This window comes from Manis pentadactyla, chromosome 1, assembly GCF_030020395.1.
Source record: "Manis pentadactyla isolate mManPen7 chromosome 1, mManPen7.hap1, whole genome shotgun sequence".
Lineage (NCBI taxonomy): Eukaryota > Metazoa > Chordata > Mammalia > Pholidota > Manidae > Manis > Manis pentadactyla.
Window position 1 is genome coordinate 123,180,396 of NC_080019.1, and position 14,006 is coordinate 123,194,401.

The following is a 14,006-nucleotide window of genomic DNA, read 5'->3' on the forward strand; positions in this document are numbered from 1 at the left end:
AGAGTCAAGGCAAACAAGACAGGGGAAGGCAAAGTTCACGTCCCAGCAGGAGACAGACAAGCAAAGTAAGAGATAGTGGTAGGTCCTTTGCAGAGACTTTTGGAAGGAAAATAGAGTAATATGACAAGGCAGTCAGTGAGGGAGAGTCCAGGAGAGTGGGGGTGGCCTGCACCAAGGCAGGAGCAGACGGAGACATAGAGATGGAGTGGACAGAGCTGGCAGGTAGAGCACGGGACGGGATGTGGGGTGAGGAGCCCAAGGGCCCTGGATGACCCCCAGGCCTGCACACGGGGATCCTCAGGAGGAAGAGGGTTGGAGAACATAGGGAAGGAGGTACCAGAAGCCCACCCCCGACTAAGGCTGTGCTTGTCGAGGGTACCAGTGACCTGCAAATTGTTAACTCCCAGTCATTTTTGTTCTAGTTGATATTCAGTTCAGTTGGCCATTAGCTTCTCCTGATTTCTGGGATTCCTGCTCTCCCGGTTTCTCCACCACCTGCAGGGGTCTTCTTTCCCTATCCCTCTGCTGGCTCCTCCTGCTGAGCTTGCTTTTAAGGTTGTGGTGCCCCCAGCTCTGTCCCAGCGTGGCTCCCTCCTCTGGGTGTCCTCTCAGGGCCCTTGTTCCGCGGCACTGGACACCAGCCTTGCTGATTTTGCTGGTGTGTGCCTGCCTCAGCTCCAGTTCCAGCTGCCCGACTGCCTCCCAGTGTCACCACATGGCATCTTACACTGGCCATGTCCAAAGTGGACCCTGGATTACTATGTCCAGAACAGCTCCTCTCCCCATCTTCTTCATTTCAGTAAATGACCTCTGGCCCTCCAGTTGTCTGAGCCCCAAATTCCTCTCTTCATACATCTTTGCAAGGCATGTAAATACTTCCTTTAAAATGGATCTGAAAACCAATTTTCCTCTCCACTGCTATTCCTGTCCCATCCCCTCCATCTGCAACCAGTGCAGGAAGATCTCTTAAAAATGTAAATTAAAGCTTGCTCCTCCTTGCTTGAAAACACTCTGGCTTCCTATTTCACCCAGAATAAAATCTAAACACAGAATAAAATCCTCAACACTGTCTGAGCGATGGTTCTAAAATGCACGTTTGACCCTGAGTCCAGTCCTGGAGCGTGGGGGGCTCCCATCACCCTCAGCATGATAATTGGCCTCTGCAGTATCACACTCTCACCCTTACCTCCTCTCCATCCTTTCATCTCTTGAATTCCCCTCCATCTGTCCCCCCATGAGGCCTTGGAGGTCTCCTTCCTCTTTCTACAGGCTTCCCTGTCTCATCCTGCTCAACCTCTAGCTAAGGTCTCCTCCTCCAGGAAGACTTCCATGACTACTTCCCATCCTTCTGGACACCACACCATGGCCACTCACCTGCTGCACTGGCTCGACGGTCAGCTCCAAGTAGTGACTGATGGCTGCCATTGTCCTGAGGGAGCCGCAGTGTGGGAGTGTGGTGAGAGGCACCCAGTCTGAATTCTTTCAAGTGGAGACAAGGAGACAGAAACAGGAATTCTTAAGGTCAGGAGACATTTTCTAAAAACAAGGTCCCATTTTCTTTAAAGAGCTCCTAAAGAGAAGACAAGTAGTGATTCTACAGCATCTTACTATGCTGATGGACAGTGACTGTAATGCGGTTTGTGGGGGGGACTTGGTGAAGGGGGGAGCCTAGTAAACAATGTTCTTCATGTAATTAATCATGTAGATTAATGATACCAAAAAAATAATAATAATAATAAAGAAAAAAGAGCTCCTAAAGTATTTGTTCTGTTCTTTTATGGCACACCTCACTTTCTGTTTCCTATATGTATCTTATCTCTCTCTTTGAGGTCACAGTAGGTTGGTGGTTCCCAAACTTTGCTGCTCAGTGGAATCACCTGGGAATATTTAAAAACAAAACAACTGATATTTATTTCTCATCAACCGCCCCAGACATTCTGATTAAACTGGTATGGATATTTACAATAGCCAAGAAATGGAAGCAACCTAAGTGTCCATCAGTAGATGAATGGATAAAGAAGATGTGGTAAATATACATAATGGAATATTATTCAGCCATAAGAAGAAAACAAATCCTACCATTTGCAACAACATGGATGGAGCTAGAGGGTATTATGCTCAGTGATATAAGCCAGATGGAAAAAGACAAGTATCAAGTGATTTCACTCATCTGTGGAGAATAAGAACAAAGAAAAAACTGAAGGAACAAAACAGCAGCAGAATCACAGAACCCAAGAATGGACTAACGGTTACCAAAGGGAAAGGGACTGGGGAGGATGGGTGGGAAGGGAGGGATAAGGGGGAAAAGGGGCATTACGATGAGCAGACATAATGTAGTAGGGGGCACAGGGCTGTACAACACAGAGAAGACAAGTAGTGATTTTATAGCATCTTACTATGCTGATGGACAGTGACTGTGATGGGGTATGTGGTGGGGACTTGATGATGGGGGGAGTCTAGTAACCATAATGTTGTTCATGTAACTGTAGATTAATGATACCAAAAAAAAAACTGGTATGGATGTGACCTGGAGAGTTTAAAAGCTGCCTAGATGATTCTGAAGTATGGCAAAGTTTAGGACCTGCTACAGTAGATGCTGAGTCAATGCTGTTGGGTAAAGCAGTGGTTCTCAAACACTAGTGAGCATCAGAAGCCCTCAGTGGACTTATTAAAACACCTTCAGCTTAGGAAGTGGCAGAACTGGTGGCACCCTAGAATTTGTATTTATAACAAGTTCCCAAATGATGCTGGTCCACTGGCCACACTTAAGGGACTGCTAGAGAGATTACAAAATCTCTGCTTCCTCCCTTCAGAATATGAAGATATACTGGGCTCTCTGTAAATACTCAGTTCCCTTTTGGGAAAAAATTTCATGACAGTTTCTAGAATGGAATGAAAATAATCTCAGATTAGAGCTTTCATGGGATCTTGACTCTTTGGTCTAAACACCTATATGAACCCCTTTACCTTGGTCACACTCACCACTATCCTCTATGTCTTTAACTCAGTTCACAGTCTTAAATCTAGAACTCTCAGAGGAGTGGACCTGGTTCACACACAGTGAGTCTCATTTCCACTTTCTGAAAGAAATGAAGACTGTGAGGAGTCCAGGTAACAGGTGAGATTTTTTTTCTCTCAAAAAATTATCCTAGAAAAGAGGGAGCTGGTTTATGTTCAAGTCCTTGCAAGGTCTCTTCTATTATGAGATCCTTTCTCAAGCATGTGGAATCAAGGACTTTTTACAAAGACAAATTTCCTCAGCGTAAGTTCTGCTTACCTTTAGAGGTCACCTGATCGAATCAGTAAAAGGAGATGAACACATTTACTAGTATGACATGACTGTTAATGGTGGCTATTACTGTAAACAACACTTTTAAAGGTCAGCTTATAAGCAATATCAGCTAAAATAATAAGGCTGTGTTGGTGGTAGTGATGACGCAGATGTCAGAGGCATGCCAAAATGGGGATACATGGTGTTATGAAAGATAAGGGCAAATACCACACTATTTCTAAATTAACATACTACTTGATGTAGTATGTGAACCTAAATATATATATGAGTCACTATATTAGTAAACGGCATAAGTGGATATTTGACTATTTCATTTACATTGCTAAAAATACATGAAAGTTTATTAAGTGATCAAAAAAACTTAAAAATATGTTGTAATTGGGAAAATAGAGGACTCTATTTAGGATAAGAAATTGGGCATAATGAGTAGTGCCTTACAGTGACTGGCAGAAGCCCCAGGCCCCCAGGCCCCAGCCTATGAGGCTCACGGCCTCTGCCCACCCTGCGTGCAGACCCTGGTGCGACCCATGGTTTTCTGTCCACAAGACCTTGCCTCGTTCCTTGCCTCCTGGTTTTCTTCCTCTTTCTCTGCACTGGTCAAAAGGGCCTGGGTGTCGGGGCTCTCTCCGGCTTCAGAGGCAAACCCCAAGGCCTGCCGCATCTTGCTTCTCATCGCCCAGGAAAGGAGAATGATCTGAAGAGTGGAGTTAAGGTGCAAGGAGGCACAGGGCTTCAGCTGCTCGGCACTGCACTCACCTCTGCACCCCGACACCCCTGCCCCCGGGCTCTCTCCACCCCGGTATTCTATTTTGGCCAGATCGGCCCCAGAACAGACATGAGGTCGTCTGAGGACAGGGCCAGGTCTCTCTCCACATTTCCCCGCTGAGGGCCCAGCACCCAGCAAGACCCTGCCTCTAACAAGCACTTAGTAAATACTTGCTAAACAAAAGCATTTTGAAAAACATCTTCCTCAAAGGGCTTGGCTTACAGAGTACAGGTAGTGGGTTCAGCAGTGTCACCCCAAAGTTTGTATTTACCTGGAACTTCAGAATGTGACCTTATTTGGAAATAGGGTCTTTGCTGATATAATTAAATAGGGTCTTAGTAGATTAGGCAGACCCTAAGCTGGTGACTGGAGTCCTTGTAAGGAAAAGAGAGGATGCAGAGATGCACAAAGGGAAGAAGGCCATGTGAAGACAGAGGTGGAAATTAAGAGGATGTGGCCACAAGCCAAGGAATCCCAGAGCCACCAGAAGCTGGCAAGGGCAAGGAAAGAACCTCCTTAGAGTCTCTGGAGGTAGTGAGGCCTTGCCAGGATTTTGGACATCTGGTCTCCAGAACCATGAGAGAATACATTTCTGTTGTTTTAAGCTGCCACAAATTGTGGTAATTTGCTATGGCAGCCCTAGGAAAGCAATACAGTCCATGAGAATATCAGTTTCTGAACTATTTATGCTAAATCCATGTGTCTTTCATACCCACACACCACCAGACCACCACCACCACACAGCCATTCCTGCCATCTGAGCTCAGGCTGACCCTGAGGCTCTCATGTCAGGTCACTGGCTGACAGCTCATTAGACAACACCGGGGAAGAGGAAGGTGCCCGGCAGTCACCGAGGAGGGCAGCCCTTGTCAGCCTTTATCTCTGCTTCCCCAACCCAGGCCCCAGTACCGAGGAGAACAGAAGGGAGATGACTGCCCCTGTGTGGCAGGTCAGCTTGCAAAGCCCCCTCCCAGCCTCCTGAGAAGGCAAGGTGAAGGTGAGGAAAAGAGGTTCCAGGAGGGCGGAGACCTGGCCAGGTGGGGGCAGAAGCGAGAGTGGAACCTGGGCCTCCCAGTCACAGGGCCTGGGCCTTCACACCCCCCACTGCTGTTTCAGAGCTCCTGCCAAGAGATCATTTTTATTCTGAAAAGAAAAAGACACAAAACACAAAATTGCAAATAGTTGCAATTGTGTCTGCCCGCCCCAAGCTTCAAACCACTTCCCTGGCTGCTGGGAGAGAATTCCATTTAGTTAAGGGGGAAGGAGCGCATGGCAGGGGCTGGAGATGAGACACTGGCAGTCTACTGCTGGGCCTGGAGTGGATACAGAGAGGTCCAGAGCTGCACGGCCGAGGGAGGTCAGGAGCCAGGGTGTAGCCCGAAGTAGGTACTCAGGCCGCTGGTCATGGGCCACAATGGCCGAGGCATAAAGGAGGCCAGCTAGGGCCGACAGGAGGCGGGTCCACAGGTGGATGGAGGGAAAAGCCTTACCCCGGCACTGGAGAGAGATGGGAGGGGCTGAGCAGGGACGACACTGCTACCCAGCCCTCCAGCCCTTCAGGGCTGGATTCCAAGACCCAGGCTCTGGCAGCACAGCAGGGGGAGGAGGGCAAGCCCCGTGCCCATGGCTGTCCCCAAAGGGGCTGCTTTTGTTAGGCTTCCAGCTCTTGCTTACATGCTTCCTTTGCCTCCTGAACTCTTATTTATCCCCCAGAACCTGGCTTAAACTCAACTCTGGGAAACCTCTCCTTACCACCTCCACCTTAAGGGGAGTGAGTACCCCCCTTTTTGGACCCCATCACACGTGGCATATCCCTGTAGCTGAGCGCCTTTTCCCCGGATCCTGACTTAGCTCCTTGTACTTCTGTCTGCCCCACAGAGGGCTTCTGAAGGTGGGCTGGGGTCCTCACCATCTCAATACCCCTGGCACTTGGCACTGGGCAGGGGCTCATGAATGTCAGCTGGAAGAACATGAAGGAATTATGAAGAACTATGACTGAATTATGATGGCCAATGCCCGACTTTTCTCTGCCTGGGATCTCCGATTCTGAACCAACTCAGACAGGAAAGGTCAGGGAACTTACACGGAACATTCTGGAAAATTTGAAACCAAGAGTGTTGTTTTGGGAGAATGAGTAATGGAAATAATTGGTTTCAAATGAGGAAAGAGATGCAATATGTAAGTACTCTTTACAGGTATTAAGTCACTTTATATGTATGTTGATATGTATATACACAAATACTATATATTTTCAATTATATATAATCACATGGTATATCTAAATTAACATATATACTTATAAATTATACTATATGAAATTTAGTTTGCTCATTAGATGACCATCTTTAGAGATATACAGGTCTTGGCCAGGGAATGGAAAAAATTCAGAGGGAAAACCAGGCTTTGTCTAATATTCCCCATTTTTATTTTAATTCTCAAAAAGATTCCCCAGGAGTGTCCCGTTCCTCCCTGCATTTCTGCAAGTCTGGCTCCAGGCCTCCCTGTTTCTGGTCTGTCATGCCCTGAAGCTGGGCAGAGGCAGCACGGGGGCTCAGAGGGCAGCTGCCGGCCCCCGAGGCCCCTCCCACCTCACACAACCCCTGCGGGCTTGGCCGAGCAGGGACGTCCAGCCTGGCGGCTGCCGGGCATACCCATGCCAGGGGACAGAAGCAGGCCAAGCCCCAGGCAGCCCCCGCAGCAGCAGTGCTCACAATCAGGGGGTGTTTCCCACCCCTGGCCCTGTTCGAGGACTCACTCCCGGAACCACGGGAACTTCTCCCTCCACAGCCACCCAGCCATTCCGCTTCTTAGCGCCCCCACCAGGGGTAAATTAGAAGCAGCGTCGGGGGTACCAGTGTCTGAGGCCATGCTGGCTAGGCTTCGCAGAACACCTCAAATCCCGCTGGGTTTCTCCCTAATAAGGAGGCCTTCGCTCTGGGTTCTTCTTCATGGGACCAGAGACAGGCCCGGCTGCCCCTCTGAGCTGCCCAGCCCTATTCCCAGGGCAGTATCACTCTGTCTTCCTGCAACGGGCCACCAGGCTTGAATGCCCTTCCTAATGGGCAACCCACCACCTCCTAAGGCGTGAGTAACAATGCTGATCACTCTCAGCTTGCCAGGCACTTTGCAAAATGTCTAGCCCATGAGTGGGAAGTGGCCCATCCATAACCTCTTCTTGATCTTGATTTTCATTCTGTTCCCTGAGACTACTGAGAGCAAGGATGCTCCATCTACCCCAAGACAGCCCTACTGATTCCTGCATCCACTGGCTTCCTTTTTTCTAGGCCTCATTAAGTCACTCATTCAGTAACTCATCAGTTTGTTGACACCTACCACGGGCAGGCCCCAAGCCCCTGGAATGCAGTGGAACAAAACAGACAAGGTCACAGCTCTCACGGCAGACATGCTGCTGGGGACCAACAACTTGGTAAATGGGCGAAGGAGCTAATTCTAGGTTGTGACAAATGCTATGGAGAAAATGATGCAAAGTGAAGGACACAGTTGGGGGGTTATGGGCTGCTCTAAGTCGGGTGGTGTTACAAGTTGAATTGTGAGCCTCTAAAAGATGTCAAAGTCCCAACCTCCAGAACCTGTGAATGTGCCCTTATTTAGAAATGGGGTCTCTGAAGATGTTCAAGTTAAGATGAGGTCATCAGGGTGAGCACTAATCCAATGTGACTATGTCCAATTAAAAGGGGAAAGTTGGACACAGATTTGTACAGAGAGAAGGCCATGTGAAACACGCACACAGGGAGAATGCCACGTGAACACAACAGCTATGCAGCCACCAGCTAAGGAACTACCTGAAGCTTGGAAAGACGCCTGGAACAGGTCCTTCCCAGTGTCTTCAGAGGGAGCAGGGCCCTGCTGACACCTTGAAATTGGACTTCGGGCATCCAGAACTTTGAGACAAGGCATTTCTGATATTCAAAGCTTGAGATGCTTTGTTACAGTGGCCCTAGGACACTAATACAGGTGGTCAAGGCCCTGTGCCAGTTCCTTCAAAGGTTTTCACATGATGCAGCTTCCCAGCCCCCAGGCCATCCTGGACGCCACTCCCAGGGTCACTGAACTGAGCACACTGCCCCCCACTCACCCCTCCCTTTTAGCTGCAGGTAGCTCCTTTGCTGATGAGGCCCCACGTCCCAGGACAGCTCAGGCTTCAGTTTCCCATAAATTATTAACTAAGCACCTGTCATACCCCAAATCCTATTCTTCTGGAGGCAATACTAACCGATGCTCTTTGACAAGTGATTTTTCTTTTTAGACCTGATGACAGGCCTTTTATGTTTCTGGTGTTAGGCCTGGCCATTGTTCCTGTCAGGGCCCTCCTGGAAGGGCCGTTTTCCACATCCACAGTATTTTGCTTTTCTGCAGGCACTTTCCTGATGGGGGGCTCTTCCCATGCACTCTCCTCAAATCCCATCTTCCTTTCAGGGCCACCCTGAGGCTTCCCTGGCACCAGCTGGCCTGGAAGCATGAGTGGTTTCCACCCTTGCTCGTTTGAGTAGCATAGGAGCCTTCTCTCCCTCTTCCAAAATCCCAAACACTGCACTCTATCTTCCTTAGGGTATTAAAAATATTCTGCTTTACAGTTCTGGTGTCTTCCGTGAGACTGAGAGCCCGCCAAGGGCAAGCCCAGTGTCTCCAGTCTCGTGTGCAGCCCTCACGGAGCTGGCCACCGGGGATTCCCTCACTGCTGATGCCTGGAAAATACCTGCCATGAGATGGTCTCAGATACACAGAAATCTGGTAGCTGCATGATTCTCTCTAAAACCTTCTCATTCCCTATAGGAATATTTGTTCATCCAACCCATGGGTTTTTCATTCACTACCAGAAATGGAGAGAATGCGGTGGGCTCTCATGTGAGAGGCTCTGACAGGCCTCAGAACCCCCACCCGGGCGGCCACCCACTCCCTGAGTGCACGTGTGCACGTGCATCATGCACACACACACACACACACAGTGACACCAGCCCTCTGACCTGTGCCCTGGAGCTTGGAGGCTGCTCTCAGATGCCCTAAAACCTGCCATGGTGGCCCACAGTCCCAGCCCCAACCCCAGCCTCACGATTCTGGAGAGTGGATGGATCCGGGAAGCCCAGGAGCCAAAGGAGGCAATGCCACCCAGCAGGTAGCCGAGGATTTCAGTGTTGTCCTGTGGGAACAAGCGATACATTCAAGACCTTGAGGGACCACCCTGCATCCCAGCCCTGCCTTTTTCTGCTTTTAGCAGTTTCCTCCCAACAATGGCAAGGACTAACCCTGCCCCCTGCCCTTGGGCATTTGTGGGGACTTTGAGGAGAGAAGGGACCTTCAATCCCCTCCTGGGCAGGCTCAGCCTCACCTGCAGCAGGCTTCCCAGCAACCTTCGTTGTGGCCCTTGAATGGGGCCTGAAGCTTTTGGGACAGCGGCCCAGAGGGCCCAACCTGGGCCCAGGCTCAGTGGCAGGGCCAGGGCAAATACGCTGGCTCTCAGCTGCTGCCTCCTCTTCCTCTCCCGGGAGCTCCGACCTGCAATAGACACCAGACTCCTACAGGGCTCCTGGAATCTAGAGCTTGACAGACAGCTGCCTGGGGAGAACTGTGTCGGCCAGATGCCAGAATGGGTTCCCACATTGTTCTACAGGCCAGATCCTCCCCACCCTTGAAGGCCCTCTGGTGCTACCTCTGTGGAGGGTCTTTCCTCCCCACTACTCTGTCCTACCCATGACTGGAGCTCTTCTTCCTCAGCACTCTCAGAGCGTTTTATGTTTCAAGGCAGGGGTGATGTTATCCTTTATCGCATGTATCTGTGCATGCACACGCCTCTCCTAGACTGGAACCCCCTAAGAGCAGGCACTGTACCCTGGCAGCTTCTATAATCTTCACAGAGCCTGCACAGAGAAGAGCCAGCACAAACTTGGTGAATGCCTCGCTGAGTGAACATGTTTGTGCCAGGGCACTGAAACTGTGCAGGACGAGGAGCACTATCTTTGAAAGGCTCCTTGAATATAAGACAGATAATCCTCTGAATGACTGTAATAAAAACATTTCTCTTCTGTACAGCATCAAGCAGCTGAGGGCATCTATGTGACCTCACTGATGTAAGCATTCCCTTTTTGGACAAGGGTCCAAACACACAGCTGCCCCTTCTGGCAACCCCAGTCTCCCATGCTCAGTCCTGGCATCCATTTCCGGAAGTTGTGGGAGTATTTTTTGGCTGCTGTGGATTTGCACACTGATGTCACTGTTCACGCCTAACAGCCATGACCACCCTCCTCTGGCTTTCACCATGCTGTTCTTTGCACCTGGAATACCCCTTGCTGTACTCACAGTTCCAGTGTCACATCCTTCCCTGACACCTGCAGCCCCTTCCTTCCCTATGGCTGCCCACAGTGGGTATGCACCTCCTCACTAGCAGCTCTAATGAGTGTTTAGGGCCCTGTTTTCATCTCTGTCTGAGGTCAGGAGCTCGTTCATTCATCTGTGCCTGGCAGCAGCCCAGCCAGGAGTTAGACCATGGTGTAGGCATGCAGGGTGCTGAGGCATGAGTTGATGCATGAAGACAGGAACATATGGCCACACACTTACACGAATTAGACTTGAATTTGGAGCCGCAGAGTGGGAAGAGAATGAACACAAAGTTCGCCAAGTCAACAGCTGCTAGGTAGGCACCAGTGAAAACCTGGGGGCAAACAGAAATAGAATCTTGGTATTCAAACATTTCTCAGCAACTACAGAACTTCTTACCCTGGATTTCCTCTACCACATGTATTCCACTGAGGTAGTAACTCCAGGGAAGCCTTCTACCAACCCCAAGAAAGACTGGTTAACATCTCCATTTGACTGATGGGGAGGTGGGGTGCTTAAATGACCCATCCCAGGATGCAGAGGACCCTCAGCAGAGATGGGACAAGAACCCAGCCCTCCACTTCCTACTCCATACTCTTTCCACTGCAGTTAGTCTCTGCTGTGTAACTTTAGCCCAGGCACTGAACACCTCTGGGCCTCAGTTTCTTCATCTGTAAAACAGGGATAATTAACACTTAAGCAGATTACATGAGCCAATACACATAAAGTGCTCAGACCAGAGCTAGAGGAAAGGAAAATGTGCCTCCCTATAAATGTACCAGCCGCTGCGATGATACACTGAGTCATTAAGAGCATGCAGTTTGAATCCCAGCACTGCTCCTTACTTGAGGGTGACCTGAGAGTTGTTTAACGTCTTTTAGCCTCAGTTTTCACATGTGTAAAATGGATAAAATGAGCACACGCATGTCAAAGGATGATTTGAGGACTAAGTGAAATAATACATGTCCCCCAGTGCCAGGAAGCATATACAGATATCAGCTATTATTTTACTGGACTTGAGCTGGGCCTCATATTCCATCAGCTAATGAGAATGGGCACCCAAAATGAAAGAGAAATTGTTTCTGAGAGAACACTGCTCAAAGCAGCATCTAGAACTCTCCTAGTCTGAGTGCTAACCATTCGGCTGTCCTTCCCATCACAAGGCCAGGACCCGCCCCATGAGATGGCCCTGCAACGGTGCCCAGAGGCTTTCCTTAGGATATGTTTTCTGGGGTAGGTCTCGTCTGACAGGCTTGTTGGAGGGCCTAGACTTCAGAAAAATGTGAGACTGTTTCTCACTCTCTCTAAAGCCCACATCACCACTTGGGAAAGGATTCAGTCACCCATGCACGAGCTGGGGCTGAGCCATGGGCTCTAAAAACAGTAACAGAGAAATCACTATTTATTGAGCGCCTACTCTGTGCCAGCTGCTGTTTATGTGATGGGGACATGGTAGTGAATACAAATCTTGCCCCTGTGGAGTTGACCTGCTAGTAGGGCTAAGCAATAAACATAATAAGTAACTAAGGTAGATGGTGTATTAGGGAGTAAGCTATGGGGAAAGATAGAGCAGGATAAGTGGGTCCGGAGCACCTGGAATAGAGGTAGGGCACGATTTTAAACAGGAGGTCAGGGCTAGCCTTATTGAGAAGGTGACTTTTGAGCAAAGGTTTGAAGCAATGGGCCATGTGGCTATCAGAGTAAGAGCACTGGTGGGCCAGGGGTGAGGGGCAGAGAGACCAGCAAGGGCACAGGCTGGGAGGTGAAACTGTGCCTCACACATGATGAAGGAACAAGACAGAAGCCACTGGCATCTGCGGGAACCACGCACCTGGATAGTAAGCTGTCTGGCCAGAATGGCCCCAGTGGTGTCACACAGGCTGGTCAGGAGACAGCATGCAGCACACAGCACTGACGGGTCCTGTCCAGATTTCTTTGCACATCTCAGGTAGAGAAGCCTGCAGTGACAGACCAAGCATGGGAGCCCTGAGTTTGGACTCCCAGAGCAGATGACTGGAAAGGGCAATTGTGACTGTGTTCTATGAAGCACTTTCTCCCCCAGTTACTCAGCAGGTACTTCTCAGCTTAGTTTACAGATGGGACAAGAAAGGGAGCAAAAGGTTTAAGTCAACTAGCCTGTGGCAAGAGCCAGACCTGCTTCTCTAATGAAGAGGAGTTTCTTTCCTCTGACAAATCTGGCAGACTCAAGTTCATGACCCACGGCTTAGTGCTGACAAACTAGCTGTCAGGTTTTATTTTTTGAAAGGAAACAGGAGGCTTATAAAAGTAACCCAATCACTGCAGTTAACTGCAGAGCAGAGTTGATTGCCTAAATTAAAAAGGCAACTTGTTCCTTTGAAATTAAAGTGGAATCCTTCTCATCCATCCATGCAGTGGGGTGGCCTGGCTTCTACCAGCCTGCATCTAAGTTGAGCTGTTCTTTAGACACAAGGAGAGCAAAACTCTCCAAATATACCACGGCATGTCCACCTCTGCTGGCTTCTCTCCTTTATTTCCCACGTCTTGTCCTCCAACTCCTGAACAAATGCAGAAAGGCAGGACAGGTGCTCTGCCAGCATCATTGATCAGATGAGGTAGCAGATGGTTTCCTGCTACCTTACTATGGAGAAGCCGAGGCATGAATGCAGCTCTGGTTTCATTTCACTTACTCAGAGGATGGTCCTCACTCCACAATGCTTAGGGCTGTCTGGCTGCTTTGGAGTGTCAGCCCTGGGAAATAGTGCGTGAGGATGGAAGGCTATTTGGTTCCCCAATACTTCCTGACCTGTCAGGAGAAGCCCAAAGCTCACAGAGAAGATCAACCTTTAATTTGGGCCCTCGGATCCTGAAACCAATTCAAAGCCTAGGAGTGAAGACTCTGAATTAGAGAGACTTTCTGAGTTGGACTTAGATTAGAAATAATTTATTTCAATAATCCCAATTGAGATCAGAGAAAATTGAGCCCTGTGGTGATATGGTGAGTTCATGGTGGGCCCCTGGCTTCACAGGTAGAGGCCCTGCTCCATACACTGTTGCTCTTCAGCCACTTTCCCAGCTCTCAGTAGTCAGGCACTCCTGGCTGACCCTAACTCAGCCCACACTCAGCTTGCAGGAGATACATTCTCCAAAGTCACCTGCAGGTCAGGAAGCCCCGAGAACACATGGTGTCCCCAGACCTAAGGCAGGGCGAAGAGCAGAGGGTCTGCTCTCAGCCCAGCCAGCTGGGAGTTCTCCTAACCTCTCCAGACCTTAGACATTATTATGTCTAATAATGCTGATCGCAGAGGGTGGTGTGAGGAGCAAACAAGATGCCGCCACAGAGTGCCTCATCCGTTCCCGCCCTCTGATCTGGGTGGTCTGATCCTCACAAACCTGCACCTTGCTGATAAGATTTGGGGTTTTGGTTCTTTCCATCAATTCAGGCAAGTCAGTTAACCTCTCAGAACCTAGGGTTTCCTCAACTGTAAATGGGAGTAACAGTCCCTGTGTCATGGGCAGGTGGTGGAGATGAAATGAGTCAATAAATTCAACACTAGGCCCACAGCAAACGTTCTAAGTGTCTTTTTATTCATATTCCAGCGGGATATTTTATTCATATTCCACTGGTGGGAAATG

General features: G+C 49.3%; 1 protein-coding gene across 12 annotated transcripts in view; it reads right to left on the reverse strand.

Moving 5' to 3' along the window:
- TMEM44 (transmembrane protein 44) overlaps positions 1–14,006 on the reverse strand; it is a 32,608-nt gene that overhangs the window by 17,473 nt on the left and 1,129 nt on the right. For all 12 annotated transcript variants that reach the window (XR_008997346.1, XR_008997344.1, XR_008997343.1 and 9 more), the window contains exons 2-8: positions 12,223–12,349; positions 10,632–10,725; positions 9,406–9,572; positions 9,130–9,216; positions 5,385–5,555; positions 3,846–3,986; positions 1,375–1,479 (exon numbers count right to left, since the gene is read on the reverse strand). Coding sequence is in view for 7 of the 12 variants with exons in the window: in XM_057501333.1 (XP_057357316.1) it covers positions 1,375–1,479; positions 3,846–3,986; positions 5,385–5,555; positions 9,130–9,216; positions 9,406–9,572; positions 10,632–10,725; positions 12,223–12,349 (892 nt within the window). In the remaining 5 variants the exon portion in view is untranslated. The remainder of the gene's footprint in view (positions 1–1,374; positions 1,480–3,845; positions 3,987–5,384; positions 5,556–9,129; positions 9,217–9,405; positions 9,573–10,631; positions 10,726–12,222; positions 12,350–14,006) is intronic.